Source organism: Esox lucius, chromosome 18 (assembly GCF_011004845.1).
Source record: "Esox lucius isolate fEsoLuc1 chromosome 18, fEsoLuc1.pri, whole genome shotgun sequence".
NCBI classification, from domain to species: domain Eukaryota; kingdom Metazoa; phylum Chordata; class Actinopteri; order Esociformes; family Esocidae; genus Esox; species Esox lucius.
The window spans coordinates 21,129,345-21,152,769 of record NC_047586.1 but is presented as its reverse complement, the minus strand read 5'-3'; the positions used below and the strand labels follow the sequence as shown (position 1 = coordinate 21,152,769).

Sequence of the window (23,425 nt, the reverse complement as noted above, 5' to 3'; positions counted from 1 at the left end):
ATTGTTTGTCTTTTCACTGCCACACAGAAAACAAATGAATTGCCTATGCATATGCCTACTCAAATGTCAATTAACAAGTGTTAAAAGGCTACGTTTCTCATCTCAACAGTGTGAAACCGTCCCGATAATTTATCTGCATGTTAACATTGATATCATCAAACTGTATAAAATCTTGGCTCTGGCCTTTTGAAAAGGATTGTCATGGAAGGCTGAGAAATAATTGTGAGGGGTGGGGGACGCCCACGCGCCTTTGCAGCAACAATGAGCCCTGGCTCGAGCAGACCCGAGCGGTGGGCTACCGTTTCTATTCCAGTAATCACATTCAACAACAGATGCATTCATTCATAGTCCCCCAGACCCAACACGCAAACAGACAGTACAACATCTAAAGCACCTCATTATAATTAGGCTATTAGTCTTTCCAATAGAAAACTGAAAGGTATGATAATGATGTTAGCGTTGTCCTGGCAACTCCATGTCTTTTCGTGGGTATAAAGCAGCTCTGAGGGGCGGTATGTTTTTGTTGTGGGCATCAGGTTGGGAGAGAGGTTACACCAAACCTGTTCTTGGACAGAGAATGCTTCATCTCAAAAATATGCCTACATAAAAACCTTTAGTAAATCACCAAAATCATGTTGAAGATTCCGGAAAAGTCCAACGGACAGACAGGCATCAGAATCCTTATTGAGGCCATGTCAAAGGATAAGGTGCACTTGGCGAGGTTCATTCTAGACGCGCTGGACGGGAAAATCATCGACTCCAAAACGGAGTGCGCACAGACCCCACTCATCTCCTCTGTTCTGCTTCCCGACTGTCAGACCAGGTCGAAATTTATAGAGATGCTGCTCCACAGAGGCGCCAGTGTCAACTGTCAAGACGAAAGTGGTCGCACTGCACTCAGTTACGCTTGCGAAAAAGGTTACCTGGACGCGGTGAAAATTTTGGTTAGAAACAACGCAGATCCGGAGATGGTTGACGCTTGGGGGAACACTGCGCTGATGTACGCGGCAGTGGCTGGTCACTCACCAGTCGTGGCTTTCTTGGTAAGAGTCTTTAAGAGATTGGGGCTTCAGATAGACCGAGAAAATAAAGTTGGAAACTCTGCGGCAGAGGTGGCAAAGTTTCTCGGCCACACAGACTGTTTCTATGCGCTTACCAGTAAGCCAAAGAAAACCCGCGAAAACAACGCGGTGATTCAGAAAGATTGTCCTTCTCAAGTCAGCTCAGATTGTAAGGTAAATGAGATAGAGGAAAAGTTATTAAATACTATTGAGAGACCAGTTGTTCTTGCGTGTTCGGAAAGCGACAGCTTCACAGCAGTGGACAGAACATGGCTCCCGACGGCTTCAGGACGCAGAAGAAACTCTCTGATTTCAAAGAGTCGATTACAGTCAATGGATTCCATTGAGGAGTTTGAGAGAGAAACTGACAGCCCCGTATCCTCACAAAGGCTAATTTTCTCGGGTGTCCTTAATCCCAATCCACCATCTCGATCCAACATCCCCTTGACCTGCCCAAATCCGAAATCCATCTGTAGCGCCATCACAACTGTGGGAAAGTTGACCAGCACTGACAATCACCACCTACCTCCTCTTACCAAAGGATTTGACCGTCGCAGATCGGTAGTCGTGCCACGGCAGGCCGAAAACGTTATCAAACCCATAAAAAGCTGTGCGTCAATATCTACGCCAACTGCCTTCTCGTCTTATGGTCTTGGCATTCTACTAACTCCTATTGCAGGTAGCAAAAGCAAAGACGAATCTTCTAAAGAAAAACTGAAAACCGCACCTGATGTTAGTATGAGGAGGTTTGACGATAGTTACTACCAGAAACGGTTTAGTTTGCCCACAAGTATACTGCGTCCTGCGCCCCCCGATCGTTCAAAAATGCCTTTACTCAAAACTAAAACTATGTGGAGACACGTTTCACAAACAGCCAACAGTGAACCTCCAGATTTTGCACCGCCTGTTGCCAGCTCCTCAACGACTATCACTGTATTGGGCAGCAAACTGTTAAGAAGGTTTACTTTCCCCGCGTTTAAACAGAGCGGGAAGGAGGCGCAGGAGAGCGAGTTTGGAGGAGATCCAGCTTCGGGTTCACCACGAGGTATCCCGCGATCAGAGACTTTCCCACAGAGCACAAGACACCCGCAGGTTGGCAGCAAACCCAGCATAGATAGCATCAGTGCGGTGAAGTGCGAGTTTGACTTCAATTTTAAAACCGCACATTCTTAAAAAATTTTCTCTGTGCGTCATGCGTAATAGCCAAATGTCCTCGTGGAGAGTCGTTTTGTGCAAGCTTTTATATCCACAACTTGTATTCTAACTACTATTCTACTAACAAATTCAACTAACATAATCCTGGTTCTAGATTGAGGTCTATTAGATTCATTGGACGGGTGTGTTGATCGTGCATTAAGATGCATTAACAAAAACCTGCACACACTGCGGCTATTCAGTAGCCCTCTTGTATAGTGTTGGAAAGGGGCGGGACAAACGCAAAAGCAGGTCTCAGAATCAAAGATGATTTTGTTTGTGTAAAGATTTATAATTTTTAATAGCAAATGTCATCGCTTAGAGCTTAATTGCTTAGTTATTCATAGCGGTTGTGAAATATCAACAGGCATGCCATCTCTTGAATTGACTGTATTTTTGATTCAATTGTATCTGTAAGCGTGAAGTATTAAAAAAAATACAAATAAATCTTCTAATTTAAAAATGCTAAGGATTTGTATTGTTTTTCTCAATAGTGTTTGTTTCTTAAATGCATCTTTGTTATGCTATAAAACCGTCACACAATATACTGCAGGTTTATTTAGTCAGTCTGTGAAGTCTAATTAAAATGATCCAGTTTACAATGTTTAATAATATTGTTTTCGTTGAATGATACATTTTTGTTATTGCTTAAAGGTTTGTGATGACGAGGGCGGAAGAGGTGACTTGACAGGTGTCACAGTTGTAACAGTTATCACTTTTGCCTAGGTCAGCTCTTCTGAGTGCGGCCATTCACTGACACTTTGCACGATTGCCAAATTACAAGGGGAAGCCTAGCTTGATCTATTACATACTACATTCGTTCGCGTCGGTTATTTGCAAACATTTCGAATTACTACATTTTTACAATAAAGGTACGCTAGTACGCACAACTTCAGTACTCAAAGTACAAAACAGCGGATTCTTACACACACTGTGAGGTGTCTTGAAGATTTAGATCAAATACACAAAACACTGCTCTGCGACTGAGGGAGAAAGGGTTGCAAAACTCTAATTCACGCATGGATGCACACACAGCCCAGCAGCTGTAACCTTACCCCGAAGCAGAGAGGTGGGGGTAACAACGATCCCACGGCCGCACACATAAGACATTTTCACACCAACACATTTGTTCACGCACACACACCTCAGCTGCAACTACAGTGTTGATATCAGCAGCACTGCGGGACTAGCTGCGCTTGCTGCGGCTATGATTTTTAGAAGAAACGAACTTCAGGAGAGAAACTGCCCCCCCCTCCCCTCCGTGTATCGCGTGAGGCAAGCAGAGTCTTTACCGGCTCGGTGTCTGTCAGTTGGTATGTGCAGGGGAAACTCTGCCTTGCCTGCCGGTGACGCTTACCTAAATCTCTCTCACCAAGTGATTTTAGAGTATGGAGCTATGCAAGACGTTCATGGAGTAGTTAACTGAACAACCGTTGCATTTTAATGCGCAACAAACCGGATGCTTTCTCCCTCTCGTCCACCTGGAGATTTGCGGCATTCGTGATGATCTCAGCGTGACTACAGGACACTGAGCAGCTGAATCCCTCTCTTTCTCTCCCCTTGCTCTCTTTTGTTTCTCTTTTCCTGTATTTTCCTTTATCTGTCTGTCTCTCTACGCGGGTTTACTTCACTGGCAATCCGCCTGTTAGCCGTTTCAGCACCCGGAACCAGTACAATGGGTCGATACAGATTCAGCACCTTTGACAGCGCAGGAGTTCTACTGTGTTTGTTCGGTAAGCGGTGTGAGTTCTACTGTATTTGTTCAGAAAGCCGTGTGTGTGTGCGTGTGTGCGTGTTGGATGCGATATTTCGGTCGTGACTGTACACTGCAGCCTGTGTGTGTGCGTGCGTGTGTGTAGGTGTGTGAGAGAGACATTCATGTGTCCCCCTACCTGTATTCAACGTTAGTGCAATGAATTGCTCTTTGTAAAACAGAAAATACGAAAATGCAAGTCATCACTATAAAAAAAAGTACCAAATTACTATATTAGACTCGCGGGTAAGGGCATGCCTATTATGTGCTCTCCATTTGATAACTCGATTGTATCAAACCCATCAAACATTTTCGACACCCGCGTCATGGATGTAATAACATTTACGTGGGCAAATATAGGCCTACTAAAAAGTCCGATTCTCGTTCTTGCTCTTAACTGTTATATTTTGCAAGTGATTAAGGCCATTTGAGTCTAATCTGTGAGTCTTCGAAATGCCTGGTTTTGCTACATGCATGTTTGATGACTAACACTTACAGTAACACCAAGGGCAGTAAATTAAATAGATATAAAAAGCATTTTTAACTGATTATATTTAATAATTTGTAACCTGCTGACCTCCTATGTTTGAAGGATATTCATTGCAAATTGGCGGTCAATTATTACTGGCAACTCAACAGTGCCGTTATGACCGTATACCTTAACGTTTTCAGGGTTCCTGGCCCGGTTGATGGTCACAGCCGAGCAGGAGGGAGAGAATCTCTCAGGTCTGTCCACCAACCCAGACAAAGACATCTTCGTGGTCCGAGAGAACGGAACCACCTGCCTCATGGTTGAGTTCGCTGTCCGCTTTACCGTCCCCTTCGACGTTCTCGCACTCAATGGGATAGACGTAAGACCAGACTTAGATTTTGGATTTCTCAGCGTAGTAGTTATATGCACGTTAACATATGATCGTAAAGTTCAAGTGAAGATCGCACATACAACTGTAGTTAATACCTTACAATCATATAGTGAGAAATTGCTGGTGGACACAAGCTGCCAGATTGTCTATCAAGACGGCCTGACAGTGAACGCTGTGGCATTGTAAGAATTTGGTCTTATTCAGAGTCGCATGGGGCACAACAATGGTATAAGGCACGATTCGCTTGCATGGGGCACAAACAATGGCACGAGGCACAATTCGCTCGCTGGCTGTGTGTAAATCTTCTGGAAACACCATAGGCCTGTTGGCAACTGTAGCAACAGCCTACCAGTCAGTTATTACCATAATGAAAGGCTAGTCGGTTAAGAAACTCTTAAATTAATATCCAACTCAAACACACACTAATGAATCATCTGGTATGCATTGCTTTTCAATTCTCTATAGTTGATCACAGAGAACGCATACCTGGTTCTGCCTCGTGGGGCTGACATTGAGGGCAAATGCGGGAAGCAGGAAGCTGATATACACATTTCGTGGAAGGATAACGCCTACACACTCCGCATCTACTTCGTCAAGGTTTGTCCGCTACTATAAAACAGTCCGTGGGCGAGCCGCGTCGAATTAAACATACACAAAATCATTAAGATCCTTTATTCTGCGTGGGATTCTTGCATGAAATCGTTTTTGATAACAACGCTTATCCTACATAGATGTCATGTGTAATGCTGTGGTGATAATTTATAGTTAAGAAAAAATAAAACATTTCTGAAACAATAATCTGTTTTGAGGACGCGTTGACTTTACCTCTGAGTACCGATAGCTACAGATATGGACATTCAATTTATGAAAAATTTAATTATACATCTACAATTTATTTGTGGATCAAAATGTCTGTTTAAAATCTGTGTGTGTGTTGTGTACGTGCTTGTTTGCTTGCATGCATGCATCTATGTGTGTTGCAGGAAACCCGTAATAAAGGAGAAAAGGTTTGGAAGATTAACAAGGTGCAGTTCGTGTATGACACCTCGGAGCAAACGCATTTCCTCAGTCCATATAACCGTGAGTAGTATTTCTACCCACTCAGCAATGTCATGTTTTTGGCAATAGGGTTTCTTGCGGGGCTCGGGGTCACATTCCACAAGACCGTTCATTTACATACACAAGGCCACAAGTACAGTATCTCAAAAAATAGTCTTTGCACAACTATGTTTGTATTTTTTTCGACATAGTTGTATGCCAATTTATATATTTTCTATTTATTTAACTAATTTCGATTTGACTTATTACAGGCTAATTCGTTTATAGGATTAATCATTTACACAGAAGTAGCCTATTGGTTTTAAAATTCACTCAAAATCTAATTTGTCGAAGATCGACATTAGTAAAATAGGACATTAAAGGTAGTTAGGGCAGTCTTTGCATGTGTCCGATTTTATCAATAATCAAAAGATTTCATATTTACACACTTCTCAGCCTATAGAGGCAACATGATGAAATGCACAGACTACGGTGACAGTTAGAACTCATGACGGGATAAGCGGGGGAAGTTAAAACATTTTTTGAGGAAAAAGCCTACTTATGATGTCCGTAGATCAGTGTAAAGCACCTTATGATCATAGGTAGCCCTATTTTCTAAGTCTTTTCTGGACACGCTTTTAGAGTTTTTGGTTTTTATCTGCAGCAGTGTACGTTTGTGCCAGTTAAACAAAGATTAATACAGTTTTCATGGACTACTTGCACGTTTTAAACGAATATGTTTTGTTTAATACTTAGGAGCTTTTTGAATTTCTATTCAATTTCATAAATATTAGCTAAACATATATTCAGTTATTACACATCTATTTCAATATTGTGCAGCCTCAACCTACCCCTTTTTCTTTTTGAGATTCTATATTAAATAAATGCTTATTTGCGCATGCTTAGGTGAGTGCAAGCGCGATTGTGCGTTTGTCTTAAATGTGTGCGTGCTGTTTGTGTGTCCATAATGTGTCTGTCAGGCTAACCTTCTGAGTCTTGAGGGAGTTCATGCTTTCGTATTTGTAAGCCTACATAGCTCCTCATTTTTGTTTCATCACACGCTCTATGCACCTGTCCCCTCTCCATACAGCTGGAAAACACACAGCCAGCTCCCACGGCCTGTCAGCGTTAGTGACTCCTGCTGGCCGCTCGTATGTCTGCAGTGCTAAGCAGACGCTCACCCTCATCTCCAGTGACCACCAAAAGGGAGTGACGGTCACAATGAGTGACATCCAGATTCAGCCCTTTGACATCAGCTCAGACTTCATGTTCAGCGAAGGTACCGACTTTAACCCTTACACAAACTAACAAAACTCAACCCTAACCCCAAATTCAAACAGTGATTGTCCAATATAATAAAACTTAAGGAAAAAGGGGGGCTTTGGCTGCTGCAGTTTAAAGCACTGCAGGGGGATGGAAGGCAAAAAGATAATGAGACGGGGGGTGAGAGAGAGGTCATTAGGACCTTTATGGCTGTGGTTAAATGCATGTCCTCTGTGCAGGCTTTATGACTGGCAGTAATAGTGTCCTCTAAAGGCCGTCTCATCTCTCTCTGGGCTGCAGAGGACTTTATTTTTCTACATTGCCCTTCCACTATAACGTTTATTAACCCGTAGAACACAGGGGATTTTAATCTTGAACATATTAACCTCTGAACCCCATTTCTGTAATATCTGGAGATCCACCTAAAATTCTACTCCCCTGGAATTTTCAGATGGTGCAAATCCATGTTTTGCCAATTGGGTTTGCATTAGTAATGTATAGAAACGTTCTTAATAGCTTAGGAACAGTTACCCTCACATATGATACTTTCTAATTTAGAGATCAGTCAGAGACTATTTCTGGGACATTTTCATCTCATTTTATTATAGGTTGACCTTTGACATGGATCTATGCATGTGTTTGAATTTGGCAGAATGTCACTATTTTCCCGAGGGTAGTTCATGGGCCAAGAGAAATTGTAATCCATGATTTCATTGCACTTCTGTTAACTTTTCCCGACTGGCACAAAATGTTGGAAATGCATTGAATACAAATTATTTAGCTTTTACTTCAGCCACCGCTAGTTAAATGTAAATAAAATCAATGGAAGTAAAAGGAGCAGGTGCGCATGTAGACAGTAAAATGAAAGAAATCCTCAGAAGAGCAGACACACACATACACACATTAACTCAGACACAAGCATATACACACACACACACAGTTCTAGACACACATCGATGTGGTGTGTTTGTCCCTGCAGCCTACAAATGCATCACAGACCAGCGGGAACAACTGGAGGAGACTCTTCCTCTGATCCTTGGCTTCATCCTGGGCCTCATCATTGTCATCACACTGGCCGTCTACCACTTCCACCTCAAACTGACTGTAGTGCCCCAACCACAGCTGCCCCGCGACAGGTCCATGTACAAGAACATGTAAGCAACGGGTCATTAACTGCTCAAGGATAGGACAGAACAACATTCTACAACTCCATGCTCAACGCCAGAGGACTATGTACAGAATCAGATATTATTACCACAATAGCACAGCTCTTTGTTCGAGAGCACAAACCCTCTGAATTTTCTCCCATAACAGTTCTTTGGTTGACCTTATAAGAGAACCCTTTATTGGTTTCAGATAGAACCACACATTCTAAACCATAAAGCTTCTACCAAAAAAGGTTTAACCCAATGTTTCCCCAAAAAAGGTATATTCGACTGTCACAATAGCAGAACCCTTTCTGTTTTCAGGAAAAACTCCTTTGCCTGTATTATCCTCTGTTGAAACAAAACCTGGCACCAGAGGGGTTCTGCCTGGAACCAAAAGGATTTCATCAGGAACTAATTAAGTTCTACCTAGAACTCAAATAGGGTTATTCAAAAAGTTGTCCCATTGGGACAATAAGAAAAACCCTTCAAAACTTTTTTTCACCCCAATAGACAAGGACTACCCGATGCCTCTTCAAATTCAAACCAATGTGACTTCCCCGGTTTTAACGTCACCGTACACTGGAAATATGCCGGGAACTTCACGGATGCCTGTATTAGGACATGCTTAACTTTCATTTTTGTCTTCTTGCATTGATTAAACTCAATTGGAGACGTGCACGAACATTCAACTTAAGCACACAGATGTTGCTGTTAGCATTCCACCCCTGTGCGTTCTGCTCTTTATATGTATACAGAAATCCGCCTCCTGTCGACCAGCCTGCGCTTTGTGATCATTTCCTATCCCATGTTGTCTATATCAGGACGCTGCAAAACAAACCTTGCAGAGGGCGGGTCCAAAGTTGATGTTCACCTGAAGTGATTCTTTTCCCAAATACTGTTTTTACTTTTATTTTTTGAATGCCGTCATAGTGGTAAAAGTGGACAGTGTCGTGGTGTGCAGGTGTTTCAATGACCTTCAGAATTCATAAAAATATTAACAATTGCAGGCAGTTTATTCTCTTTGGTTTTACGGATAATTTTTAAGATCCTACTTTATGGAATTATATCGAAAAATATAATGAAATATGTACATAAAACAAAGGAAAAATGTTCTGTAAAAAGAAAACATTTAATAATTGATCAAATGTCAGAAGAAAGTTTATCATTGTGAAGAAAATGTGCAAAGATATTTAAGATTAAAAAGAATACATGTTAAATATTTTCAGAAAGACTATGCATAAAAACTATGCTGATGCAAACTTTAATGTCAAGTAAATAAATTTCACAGGATATGTCCTAAACCTGCTTCTGTCTTTTTTCCAAGTGACTTGTGTTACCTGTCCTCAATATCATATCTACTAATACTACTTAATACCTTGGAACCACTTTAACTCACTCCGATAGAAGTAGCCCATTGTGAAATAGCCTAATGTGAAATATATGTTTTTTCATTTAAAAACGTAAGTAGACAATATTCCAAAACATAAAAAAGAATGATACATTAATGTTGCAATTTTCTTATTTTAAAATGACTTAAAAACTTAAAAAGTTCCAGATCTCAACTATGCGTTCTCTGCAGATACGGTCTACGAGCAGTGACTGATCACGGGTGATCGATGCTTCGCTCGGGCGTGGCACGGCCCAGGCGTTGAGGCGGAGATGGAGTATCGATCTCGCAGTTTGACTCTAGGTCGGGAACGGAAACGAGATATGAGCAAGTCAAATTAAAAATAAATGGAGCATCCGTGCCATCCACATCTTTTTGTTTGAACACCACTGACATCATAAATCATGTCACCACTGAGCACTGATACAATTAATCAAACTCACATCCGATACCTGGTGTCCATTTCGCTCTGAAGTCCCATACAACTATCCTTACTTTGGCACCCATACTGTTGAAAGTACATAGCTACAGTAGCATGTAGCTCTACGACTCCATTTTGAATTGGGAAACCCACAACGCCTGTCAACTATCCACTGTCTTTCTGCAGTGTTACGCATGAGAGTTACAGTTCAGTTCAGAGTCTGAGCTTTTTTGTTCACTGCCTGTGATTAAGGTGTATTCCCTTAAAACAGGTGTTTAATTATCCTGGGTCAGATCAAATCAATAACCTATTATTGTCCCAAACAGGAACAGATCTAGGAGAATAAAAACCAATGGCCTCGCACATTGTCTTGTATCTGCCTATCCTCCTGGTAGCCCGGTATCGGCCACTGATGCAAGGCTAAGATGACACCACAGTTGGCTAAAGGATCCATTATATTCCATTCAAATCCGTCATTTGATACGCAGCCGTGGTCCATGCTAACACTCCCGGGTCCATGCACATAGGAGAACAGGTTCAGTACCCGTCACCACTATCTCTCGCCTCCACCTGTCTTCCTGTAACTATCAGTAAACAACAATGAGGAAAAAATAATCAATAAGGACAGTAACTGTCTGCTCTTTATACGACAACATTTAATATGCTATGAATTACACTAACAATACAGAAAGAAAAACGACCCCTCTTGGTACGTGAACATGAAATGGCATAATTTGCAGTCGGTTGAGTTTCCAACCTGCCAACCAGAAACGCTCTACCAAACCGCCACTAATCAACTTTCAATGCGCAATATACTGACCCTACCCGCTGGTTTAAATGTAACAGATCGTATCAATGGGGGAGTCCCAGAACATCAATGTCTCCTTTTCGCTCATCTCTCTGGACAACCCGGTCAGAATGTTATTATTATAAACTTGTTTAACTTAAATGTGCCAGGAAGGACATGGTAAGCTACGTAATTAATATTGGTTCTATGGAAAAACCTAGATTTTTAAAATGCCAAAATGCTGTGAACACACAAGTATTCTGATATTTCACACTTGGTCTCTGAAAGGCCTTCAGCACAAATTCCTAAACCATCTAACCACTTGGTCTATAAAGCCCTTTAGCACAAATTATTATACCATCTGACCTATAGCATGTATAGGAAGAAACAAAATCCAACTAACAAAATATGTATACTGGCTAAGCCAAGTGGTCCCTTCAGTTTCTACTGATCTAGGTACATGTGAGCATGACTGAAATGTATATGCTACATTTTTAAGTGTTTCTTACTTGGCAAAATCTTCCATTTGTCTGTCCTCCATCACTTCACCCTCTCATTATTTTTCATCCTCCCTTGTGTATTTTTTGCACTCCCCAAATGTAGCTTTGTTTGGTTGTATCTTTCCATCATCCTCAGTCAGTCAAGAAAGAAAACCCAAGGTCAATCACTGGTAATATAAAGGAAAATCAACAAAGCTGTTAAAAAGATTTCCCCCCCAAGATATGTATTAAAATTCGTTTCTATGGCAATTTTAACCATTGTAATCCGACGTTCCTCATACAGATGTGCTATTCTCAAACCTTAATACACAGCTTACCTGTTATGACGCTAGTTCGCCCACAGACAAGTATGTTACAGGCGAATCACACTGGGCGATGCTAGCGTTGGCTATCCGAAATTCAACAAATAGTGTCAATGCACAGTATGAAGAGCTAATGTCTCTTACTGACTGAGTGACCAGTGACTACTCCTTGTTAAATAGCGTAGTGGTTTGAGAAGCGGATTTGTGAACACTTGTCCCGAGTTCGTATCTCGCAGGCGAAGCGTACGCTGGCTGAAACTGTACACGGTTATATTGCGACTGTTTCTGGCATGGAAACATTCATCTTCAGTCTCGCAAGCAATTGCTCAATTCTTATTATTATTAGTAAGTTAGTAGATACTAGTAAGCATTTACTGGCTAATGCTGTTTAAACGGCCAGTGAAAAAAGCAATACATAGACGCTTTTTGTGGTGGAGGTAAACTTAATAAGAAACTTTAGTCAGTTTTACACAGTCCTCAATGGAGTTTAGCAACTGCTGAAACGTGCAATGCCGTCACTTAGTGGTTAAAGACAGTGCCTCATGTGGAAGACATAAGCTTGAATCTATTGAGGGCAACAACATTTATTAATTACTTCTGGTAGATCAAACCTTAATACACAGCACACCTGGTGACGCTAGTTCGCCCACATTAGCCAGGGTCTTAATCATTTTGATATTAGGAAATTAAATAACAATACAATGTTTTCAATTAAGCCAACTGGGTTCAAAACGTAAGTTAACGTTAGCCGAGACAGCTAAAAAATACTGGTTAAAATTGACCTGGTTACTCAAGTTATTTTTAAATAACAAAAGATCTGAGATTTCTCTACCTATTTATGCTTGTGTCCTTTATCAGCAGTATTTGACTTTATTCTACTTCTGCACTCCAGCCACCTAGGACTGTGCATCACCTCCAATCAGCTGAAACCAAGATCTCTGCCTTACTTACCTTAACAAACCAGTCATCATGACGGAAAACACACAAACAGGTGGTGATCTTCAACAAAATCTTTGCTTTTTAAAAGGTTTTTCATCAGTTCAGCACTTATTCAATGTGTATTTTTCTTATCGAACAAGATGGAGGACATGACGTCTGTGATCCCAGTGATATATAAGGGGAGGTCTGCAGGTCAAGATTTTGCAAGAAAAAATCATGCTACACTTGTCAATATTTTGATGGGCTTTTTAATTGAAACCAGCTTCACTGATAACAAACATGCAATATCGCTGTACAAGCAAACACCACAGTAGTAGTATTCCCCAGACATTCGTCAAACATAGCTCACTCGCAAACACACACACACACTCTATCTCGCATGTTCATATACACGCTCACTTGTTCATATTTACATATCACAGTGAATGATGGGTAAAAATGATATGGGGTTACATTGTTCTCCAGTCCAGTCAGAACTGAGAATCGGGTTGCGGAGCGGCACAGTCCCATGGTATGTGTGTGGTGGGATAAAGAACAGATTGTGTGAGAGTGGAAAAACCCAAGCTTATATCAGTGTCAGACTGAGCTGCTTAGATATTGCTATTGGAGTCTTGTAGGAGTGCCCATTAAATTTAAAGGAGTGTGATGATGGGCAAAGAAACATGGCTTTGTTTCAAAGAAGCATTTCTTTGTCCTCATAATCAAATCCACTCAGAAAGTGCTCTGTGTGATTTCTGTGAAATGAAATTGTTCTAAATATGAATACATAGGTAAGGATAAATATGTTTCGGGTATTGCTTGTATGATATAACCAATATCACTGTCTGGCTGTTGATATTATGCAATGTAAAATACAAAAGAAAGAAAGGCCACACTACCAAAAAATAATCCTTCAATTCCAAAAAATAAATAAATACTTTACAATAGCATACAAAATTCCGGAATTACCCTTTTTTCCCACACACAATGGCGCTTTTGTCTACAAATGTAAGATAATAAATATATTCAGGTTTATTTTTGTAACAGTTAGGGGTTGGTTTATTTAGGGTACCTCTTATATTCTTAATGAAAAAATGGATTATTATTATAAACAGTAGGAAAGATCTTTGCAGAAACTCTGATTTCTATGTAATACTGCCCATATCACAATGGTTACGACACAATAAAATACTGCAAATTATCAAAACTGTACAGAAAAACGTACATATTTCTCTAAAATACATTTTCACTGTTAGTGTAAGAAGAGAGAAGTGAAGAGAGCGATGTTTTATTCCACCAATAGGAGAACAGTCTGTCTTCCTGCCAGACTCGCCTACATCGCTCCCAATCAGACATCACCAAACATTCGTCAACACCAAACACTGCTTCCTGATCGCTCTGTGATGTACTGCTCGTGTCTGGGGATGGTGAGCGTGTCATCGGACCCTCAACATGGCTGCCAGCCAGGCTCAGCCAATCCCTGCACATCGTCTGCGCTCTAGTCGATGGCTACTACTTTCTAACTCTACTGGTTGTCAGGACTCACGGACAGCCTAGAAAGAGAGGAAACTGCAACGGGACGACCCACCCTATAGATCTCTACTGGTCTAACAGCCTAGTGATACCAAGAGTATGAACCAAGAGGCTAATGTTGTTAGCTTTTGGCCTGGACAAGGAGCTTTCCTGTCCCCAAAGACTGAGACTCCTACTCCAGTGTTAAAACATTATATAGTATTTTTCAAAATAGAAGATATCACATTTTACTTTAATCTTTTCTTTGTAAATAATTCCTTTAGCTAAACTACTTCACGGTTACAGGTGTGAGTGTTTTAGTGGCGCAGTCTCTCAGGACAGGTGGGTGTTTGTTTATTTGGCAGGTTGTGGCGCTGCCCTGGTGGTGGAAGGTCAGGTCAGCGGTGGCGGTAATGCCTCATAAGGGGGACGATGCAGGAGGGTGGGCCCGAGAGTTTGAGAAAGGGGTGCTGGAGCAACTCCTGGGCTGTGGCTCGCTGAGACGGTTCTCTAACCAACATCAGGTCGAGGAAGGCCCTCAGAACTGACGAGACCTGACGAGAGAAAAAAAGGAACACATTCTTATATACTTGAGGGATAACAGGCATAGAATATGTTTTTTTTGTAAAAGTGCCAATTTAAATTGTGTCATGAAATAATGGCCCCCGCTGACCTTGTGGGACTCCTTTAACCGTGGGGGTAGATTGTCTCGTATCCTCCTCATGGCTTGTAGAGGGGGTTCATTGAAGTAGGGGGGCTCCCCGTCCACCATCTCAATGACCATGATGCCCAGCGACCAGATATCCACCTAGCAGGCAGAGTAAATGGTGTTTCCATCTCTTTTAAAGCCCTGAACGTTGATTGGTGCATAGCTGTGGTATATCAGGCCATACCACAACGTACCAAAAAAACCAAATTTGATTCTGTTCTAATTACGTTGGGAACAAGTTTATAATAGTGGTATGGTAGAGATTTGCGGAATATGGCCGGCTACATCAAGGCACTCTGTGTTGTGTCGTACTTAAAAACCGCCCTTAGCTGTGGTATATTGTGCCCATACCCATCCCAACAAATCGTGCCTTGTTACCTTATATACATTTTACTCTCTTGTTGAGATATTTAAATGTGTTATTTGGACCTGTGTCTCCTTACCTCCGTGCCATAAGGTAACCGGGAGATGACCTCCGGTGCCATCCAGTAGGGCGTGCCCACCAGAGACTTCCTCTTTGGCACTTCTTTGGACACTTGGGCGCAGAAGCCAAAATCAGACAGTTTAATCTGCAGAAAAAAATAACATTTGGTTAATTATCTCTAATGTTATCCCTATTCATTTCTGAGAACGTTTGTACTTGGGGACACAGAAGAATTGTATACTGTATTTTTTTTTTTATAATGCCCTTTCCCCTTCAATCACACTTTTGGGATCTCCAGTTGGTGACTATGACCCTGCCCCGCTGCATCTTCCACCGAAACCCTCTGTGGTTTCACCACTGTAAGAAATGCTGACCTCTTGGGATGAAGATGTTTCAAATAAGCCCCTCTAATCCTGCTTGTATTATCCCTTAATCAGCCATCCATCCATCACGGCCCGGCAGCTCATTAAGAGGCATTAGGCTGGCTTCAATAAATAGGGACGGGCTGCTAATTGATTATGATGAGTTTCTCTACACTTCTCTCTCGGCAGTCAGAGACACTGGAGAAGTGGGTTCTGTTTGTTGGTTCTGGTACCGGCACAGAGGTAGGGAAAGGGCAGAAACCGAACCCAAAGGTCAGTGTGAGGTAATGCCGGAAAGCGTTTAGTCTTCTCTAGTGTTGTGATTTTACATCCTGTTTGGGCTACCTCACTCCAGATTAGCCAGGCTGCTAAACTGGACATTAAATCTGACTGCTAAACTGGACATTAAAGCAGACTGCTAAACTGGACATTAAAGCAGACTGCTAAACTGGACATTAAAGCAGACTGCTAAACTGGACATTAAAGCAGACTGCTAAACTGGACATTAAAACATGCTGCTAAACTGGACATTAAAGCAGACTGCTAAACTGGACATTAAAGCAGGCTGCTAAACTGGACATTAAAGCAGGCTGCTAAACTGGACATTAAAGCAGGCTGCTAAACTGGACATTAAAGCAGGCTGCTAAACTGGACATTAAAGCAGGCTGCTAAACTGGACATTAAAGCAGGCTGCTAAACTGGACATTAAAGAAGGGCTGCTAAACTGGACGTTAAAGCAGGCTGCTAAACTGGACGTTAAAGCAGGCTGCTAAACTGGACATTAAAGCAGGCTGCTAAACTGGACATTAAAGAAGGGCTGCTAAACTGGACGTTAAAGCAGGGCTGCTAAACTGGACGTTAAAGCAGGCTGCTAAACTGGACATTAAAGAAAGGCTGCTAAACTTGACGTTAAAGCAGGCTGCTAAACGTGACATTAAAACTGGGTTGATAAACTTGTGCTGTGGTCCACGAAAAGGGGCATAACCAGTTACTGATGCCAATGTCTGGAAAACACTATCCTAAAGTGTTACAGGGCCCAGGGAGGAACGGCGTGGTCGTACCCGTCCGTCGCTGGTGAGGAGGATCGAATCGCTCTTGATGTCTCTGTGGATCACACCCTGTGTGTGAAGGTATGACAGGGACCTCAGCACCGACACACACACTGTGGCTATCTGCTCCTCGTTCATCCTGAAACGCACAAACAGTTACAATTACAGTATAGCCTTCTGCAAACATTTGTATGAACTTGTAAAAAAAAAAAAATAATTATGAGAAGAATGGAACATCGTTGGAACAGGAAATCGTGGCGATGACTATGTAGTGTGCACCCAAGCTTAATGTACGTGTGTGTGTATGTGTGTGTGTGTGTGTATGTGTGCACGAGCGTCCCATATGGGCTGGGGGGTAAACAGTACGTCTGGCTGATTCCACAGAACTCCACTGAACATTAACATGAAGCCCAGCTGGCGATAACCTCCCCCATCATCAGACACACACACACACACACACACACACACACACACACACACCTATCATCTGCAACCCCTTCAGCACTCTCAGTCTTCTTCTTGTACCACTCAACAGGACTCCATTGTTTTACCATTTGCTTACAACATGAACATCTCCAAATACAGACTCCCCTCCTATTGGAGATTAGGACAGGTTTTCTTGTCACACTTGTATGCTTTGGGAAATACAATAAATAAATGAACCTCTTGTTAATTTGTAAAAACATTTATTTTCAAGATTGAAGGTTTATGTACTCTGTGTACACCCATCTACATACATACACGCATATACACACACACGGTCAAACACACAACACATACCCAAAACTAAGAATTGCAGTTCTTGTATTTTATTTAAATTGAAAAGGAAAATTAGTGCTAAGTTTATTGACACTGTTAAAGTCACAATGGGCATGTACATGCATGCTCAAAAACACACACACACATTTTAGGTTTTGCCCATTCAATCATAACCCTTGAACCTAACTCTAAGTGTAACTTTCATCCTCAATCTAACCCCTGTTCCTAACAGGGATGGGCAAAATGTCCCTATTGTTCTTGTTTCACTATCCTTTATTCTTTTGTCCTCACAAGTCTAGTACAGAAAGGACACAAGGCACTGTCACCAGGCTTCCTCCGAAGATCAGTGTACACTACAAGTCAGATGCTACACATCCGTGGGAGGATCATTTAAATGTGAAGCTAATTGAAATGGCTGAGAAACATGAACACAATGCAGACAGGCAGAGAGAGGCCATTCTGGCACTGGTACACTGTTTGTTTTGGCAGATACCCAGGGGAGGACATGGGGGGGGGGTGGAGAATGAGAGAGGGAGGGAGGCAGAGACAGAGGTACAGAGGAAGAGGGGACACAGAGCGGGAGGGAGGAACAGAGAATGTGACGAGAGATAATTGACCAGTGAGACTGTTTGTGTGCGTGAGTTCTCCTATTCAACTCTCTAGAGTGAACAGTCATTTGCAGAACAATAGTGTGGACTGAAATAGATTGTTATAGATTCACCTGATCCAACAGACTGGATTCTCAGACTGAACCATGTTGCTAATGGTCCTCTGAAGATCACTGATTCGGTAAAAGACACGAACATGTGGCCCTACATCTTCAAAGTATGTGTACTAAAAACGGTAGGGTATGGCTGTTATCACACACCAACTACAACAAGTAACCACTCATCCTACTCCGGTCAGCTAGTAACTCAGGATATATTTGTGTTAGTAGGTAAAACTCCATCAAATAATTTGAGATCACATAAGTGTCCACATAATCTCAGTGATTAGCCCACGTGTTATTACAGTCACGGTTCCTTAAGACGGACCCACACATTCCACAGGCTCACTCACTCACCACAGTCAAACAGCTGTGTAGGGGAGAGGGATAAAACGGGGGACTAATGAAGTCTCTTCTCTCCATTTCGCGACTTAATGCCGACAGGGACGCCAGTGCGTCCTCGAGCTACCGTGTTATTAACACCCGACGCGGCAACACACAACGCCGACGTGCCCACTGACACGCGCCGCATGGAAATGACTGTAATTAAAAAGACCAAGCACGCAACGTGGGCTGAATGGAAACGACCAGGCGTTCATAAGTTTGGTACAGGTCAGCTGAGGAGAGAAAAGACAAAAGTTTGTGGATAACGATTGAAACTCCTGAAACCACAGGGTTTCGGGGGAATACGTAGCATATTACACATTCATCTGGGCACTCAATTTAGGTTACGTTAGGTTACATTACAATCTGCTACCAAATCATATATTTTTCTGAGTTTGTTAAGACGTATCATGTTACAAATGCTGCAACAAACGTATGACATGTTTGGAATGGTTTCCCTCATCCTCCACCATCCCTCACCACGACTGCCAAAACTCCACTCTATGTAACTCTTACAGTGCTCACCACTGCCCCTAGCGGCTGGTCTGTACTCAGATGTTACCTCACATAGGATAACATATCTTACGAAATCGTAAGATCGATTTACGTCAAATAATTTACACCAAAATGTAAAAGACTGCCTAGCCCTGGAATCGAACTATCAATACTAGATTTACTGCCAGTACAATCCGCTTTTCATAAGTAATAGCCTAAGTGATGTAAAATATTTTTTTGTTATATATTTTTTTAACATTATTCCAAAGCTTAGCCTGTTCAGTAAAAATCCCTTATGTTACCCATTAAGTAGCTTCTGCTTTAATCCTATCGGAAAACCTGTAACCACGCAGCATGAGTGCAATCATAAATAGGTCAAAATTCTTTGCTGACAATTTAAAACTTTTTTTGGGGGTATATGGACTTCAGTGGAGATGACTGGTTACCTTGTGTGAGTGACAATATCTGTCAGGGCCCCGCCCTCCAGGAACTCCATAACGACCCAGAGCTCGTCCCCAACCAGGTAGCTGTTGTACATATCAACCACGTTCTCATGGTGATAGTCCCTCATAATGACCACCTAGAAACACATAAAACAACCAAAACAGATGACATAATAAGTAAAGATCATGTCAGTCGTGTAGCCAAGCTGACCTAGCTGTGAACCAGAGGATTAATATCTAAAGGGCTGATTATTCCCAAAAAATAAATAAGGGTATTCATTTAAGAACGGAGAGAAAAATAATGATTCTAAATGTAGACAACGCTAGAAGGAATTAATAAGCAGTGATAAGGCGGAATTCATAAAAAAATAAAAATCCTTGAATAGCAGGTAGCCTGAGTCACAAATGAAATAAATAAAGGTATTTGCAATCTTTCATTTTAATTTGGATGTTGCTATGGAAGCTTAATGAAAAGGGATTTGATTGGGGCATTAACAGGATCACATTAAGCTTTAAAATACCCCCCCCCCCACACACACACACACACACACACACACACACAGAGAGACACACACTATTACTAACCCTTCATTAATTTGGAATGCGAAAATATGTAAGGACAAGATTCGTGTTGTGGCTTGAAATCGAAACCTTGTTAACACATTCACACATGCCACCCACTAAATTCTTCAAGCAGTCTTCACTCACTCTCTTCCTGACAGAAACACTGTTGTTGACTCCAGGGAGAGTGCTAGCTGGGTGGTGGTGCTGTATAGCAGACTGGAACAGTGCAATAGTAAAGAAGGCCCTGGCTCTCCCCCATTCCAAACCCAAAATAACATTAGCTTGTTGCCTTGGCAACGTCTAAATCAGGTTAAGTAACACACTGCCCTGATCAAAACATTATGCAGTACAGAAAAGCCTCTTCCGTGAGGTTGCCTGATCTGAGAGACTGAAAAGGATATTCAGGGCTTTACTTTGGGACTTTTACAGCCATGTGGAACATTGTGGACTATTGAAATAAGAGGCTTTCCTCCTGAAAATCTTTTGTCTATTAAGAATACAGTACTAAAATGTCTTCGTCTCCGTGTGATATCAACAATGTGACCCCTAACCCCCTGACCTATCACCTCGTTGAAGAGCAGTTCTCTCCTCTGCTGTTTCCTCAAGTCCATCTTCTTTACCGCCACCTGCTTGCCGCTGTGCTTCTCGCTGGCGATGCAAACGATGCCCGTCGATCCCTCGCCAATCTTTATGAAGCTGTCCAGGTACTCCCTGGGGTCACCTAGGGTCAGAGACAGAAGGATCATGAGTGGGATCGTTTGCCACTGCGCTGAAAGAGGTCAGCACAGCTTCTAGTCATCATCTATACACTAGCAAAAATATGTTTCTTGCTGAGACAATGTGATTGGGGAAGGACCTCCATGATTCTCTCTGTGACTTTGTGTTCACCTGGGTTGACGACGAGCTGCAGGGCGGCTCTGAACTGTTCATGGGAGACCCTGGAGGGCTGGGCGTCTGAACTGGAGCCCCAGGAGGGAGGGGGGTAGGCCCCGGGCGGGATGTAAGGTGACGATGGCTGGGAGTACGCCCCCTGGGGGAGGGGGACAGAACTGATTTATACCACTACCACACAGTACGGGGAGATCTTTGCAGAGACAGGCCTGCCTCGCCGAGTCGGACATGATTGCAGGTATTTGGCAGGAAACACGGATGTGCGAGAGTAGTCCCGATCTCAGTCCTATCTAAATGCTGTGGGGGGACATCAAGGGGGCCGAGCATGCAATAAAGCCCTTCAAATAAAGCCAGTTAAAACAGCACTGTAAAAAAAAAGAGTAAAGATTCCTCCCAGTCGGTGTATAAAAAGAAAAGACAGGGTGTGCATCTACTGCATGTTTCCACATAGTAATACACATCACACACACATTTGACCAACCTGTGGGGTGTATGGCGGGCTGGGCTGTGAGGGGGGGTGATGGTAGGGGGAGGGTTTGTAGTGGTGGAACACAGGGGGGTACTGGTGGTGTCCCGAGGGGTAGCCAGGGGGCTTGCTGTGGCTCTGAGGTAGTTTAAGGGGCCCGCGGGGGTATGTGTCCGACCCTGGAACCTGAGGGCTGCCGTCCCGAGACGGACGGTCGTAATCGCCCTGCCAGAGACGGAAGACAGACAGACAGGGTGAAGATAACTAATCTGCTGAACACATAAGCTGTTTAAGCTAGATAAGCTCATATTAAAATAATACTTTAATACATTTAGAAGACAGTATCCCATGAGGTTCCAAAGTTTGTTGAGATGTTTATAGGCCACTGAAAAAACTATCACTATATAGTTCTTAAGTGGCGTGCGTGAATGCCCTGATCCTAGTCTGGAAGTGGTTCATTGAGGTATAGGCCTGTGGGCCCTTGCTAGTCACACGTTTAATTCCAATCAGTTAGAAAAGAGTTTCCAAGTTCCAACTGACACACGTACAGTGCATCTATGTTACCTACGCTGCAGAATGATTTGTACTGAACAACACATCCCCGAAGTATATTAGCTCCTGATTGGTGGGTGTGGCAAGGCGTGGCTTAAAGTTCCATATTTCCAGAAACTTGACTACGCTGACAGCCTTCCCAGTCCACAACCCAACCCTTCCCCAATGTTCAGCTAGTTGTTCAGAACAGCAATGGAGATGGAAAGAGGACAAATCTGTGTAACCGTGTCATTTTAGCATCAATTCCAGATGGCTGAGCCCATAAGGCAATCTCCATGTAAAAATAGTCAATTTCTATATTATTTATTAGCTGATCCCTCCCGATTTAAACTGAATGTCGTTTAGAATTTCTTTTGGCATATAAAGCTCCTACTACCTGCCATGAAACACACACATTTTGAGCATTTACAATAATTTTCTCTTCTGGACGTTTCTCAAACCCAAAAGGACAAGGTCTTGGAAGGCTGTTTTTCTAAGGCCTACTTAACCTTTTGGAGATTATGCTTTGATTCATTCCTTTAGATTTTTAACTGTGCAACCTGAACAGGCTTAACTACAAGGTCAGGGACTATTAGCAGCCCATGGAGAACCTCATATACCTGATCTGTCAAACAACTGCTGTTAGGTCGATGTCTGCATCTACACTCCACATCATTTCTTTCTAGAGCCCACCACAATCAATCAATCACATTTATTTATAAAGCCCTTTTTACAACAGCAGTTGTCACAAAGTGCTTTAACAAAAACACCCGGCCTTAAACCCCAAGGAGCAAACAACAGTAGTGTTGAATTTCAGTGGCTAGGAAAAACTCCCTAAGAAGGCTGAAATTTAGGAAGAAACCTAGAGAAGACCCAGGCTCAGAGGGGTGACCAGTCCTTTTCTGGCTGTGCTGGGTGAAATATTAAGAGTCCAATTGGAATAATTAATAAATGCATGTGGGCTAAATCCAGAGTCTATTTAAATTTAGACCAGGTCAGAAGCATGACCAGATGGACAAGGACAGGGTCAACACAGGGGAGGGAGGAGGTGTCAGCACAGTGGCAGCTGAAATCACCACACAGGAAGTATTGGATTATATGTCTACAGTTGACTAAATTCAGAGGTGGACTGTGTTACCCATTGCGGTTGCAGAGTTTAGCTCTGAACCCGCATCGACAATCAACGCTTGATAAAAATCTGGCGCGCTCTGGCTTGGCTGGAGCAAGACCCTTCAACCTTAACGAATGGCCATCCCTGCCGTATTCCTTCTGTCTGTGTGCTGTGGCGGTTTTAAGCCGTTTTCCTGTGACTTGGTGGTGAGTCATAGGTCTAACTGAAAGGTAGGTGACAAAGGGACGCTGACACTATCCAATATGCAGTGTGAGTAGGACCTGGCCTTTCTTCTTTCTGCTTGAGTGGAATCCCAGACAGAGTAAGATATGTCTGTGTCATTGACTCCGCCCCCTTCTGGGTCCTGCTGGTCAGTTTTTACTC

At 42.5% G+C, this 23,425-nt stretch overlaps 2 protein-coding genes across 2 annotated transcripts in view; one reads left to right on the top strand and one right to left on the bottom strand.

Annotated features, from left to right (window-relative positions):
- The first annotated feature begins 3,305 nt into the window (after positions 1–3,305).
- On the top strand, positions 3,306–9,621 carry lamp5 (lysosomal associated membrane protein family member 5). The gene is made up of 6 exons (XM_010882196.5): positions 3,306–3,988; positions 4,681–4,859; positions 5,337–5,468; positions 5,855–5,951; positions 7,000–7,188; positions 8,152–9,621. Exons 1-6 carry the CDS (start codon positions 3,931–3,933, stop codon positions 8,328–8,330), a joined length of 834 nt encoding a protein of 277 aa, XP_010880498.1. The 5' UTR covers positions 3,306–3,930; the 3' UTR covers positions 8,331–9,621.
- A 3,265-nt stretch (positions 9,622–12,886) lies between these two features.
- pak7 (p21 protein (Cdc42/Rac)-activated kinase 7) overlaps positions 12,887–23,425 on the bottom strand; it is a 47,530-nt gene continuing 36,991 nt past the window's right edge. Inside the window, 8 exon segments of the mRNA XM_010882197.5 lie at positions 12,887–14,701; positions 14,821–14,955; positions 15,300–15,425; positions 16,704–16,830; positions 19,482–19,615; positions 20,609–20,763; positions 20,931–21,072; positions 21,415–21,624. Coding sequence (XP_010880499.5) covers positions 14,546–14,701; positions 14,821–14,955; positions 15,300–15,425; positions 16,704–16,830; positions 19,482–19,615; positions 20,609–20,763; positions 20,931–21,072; positions 21,415–21,624 — 1,185 coding nt within the window. The 3' untranslated portion in view covers positions 12,887–14,545.

Bases quoted from the DNA above. Each gene is read 5' to 3' on its own strand.
- lamp5 (XM_010882196.5), top strand. From the start codon at position 3,931: ATGGGTCGATACAGATTCAGCACCTTTGACAGCGCAGGAGTTCTACTG. The intron at 4,860-5,336 runs GTAAGACCAGAC...AATTCTCTATAG, and splicing joins TCGCACTCAATGGGATAGAC to TTGATCACAGAGAACGCATA. The intron at 5,952-6,999 runs GTGAGTAGTATT...CTCTCCATACAG, and splicing joins TTTCCTCAGTCCATATAACC to CTGGAAAACACACAGCCAGC.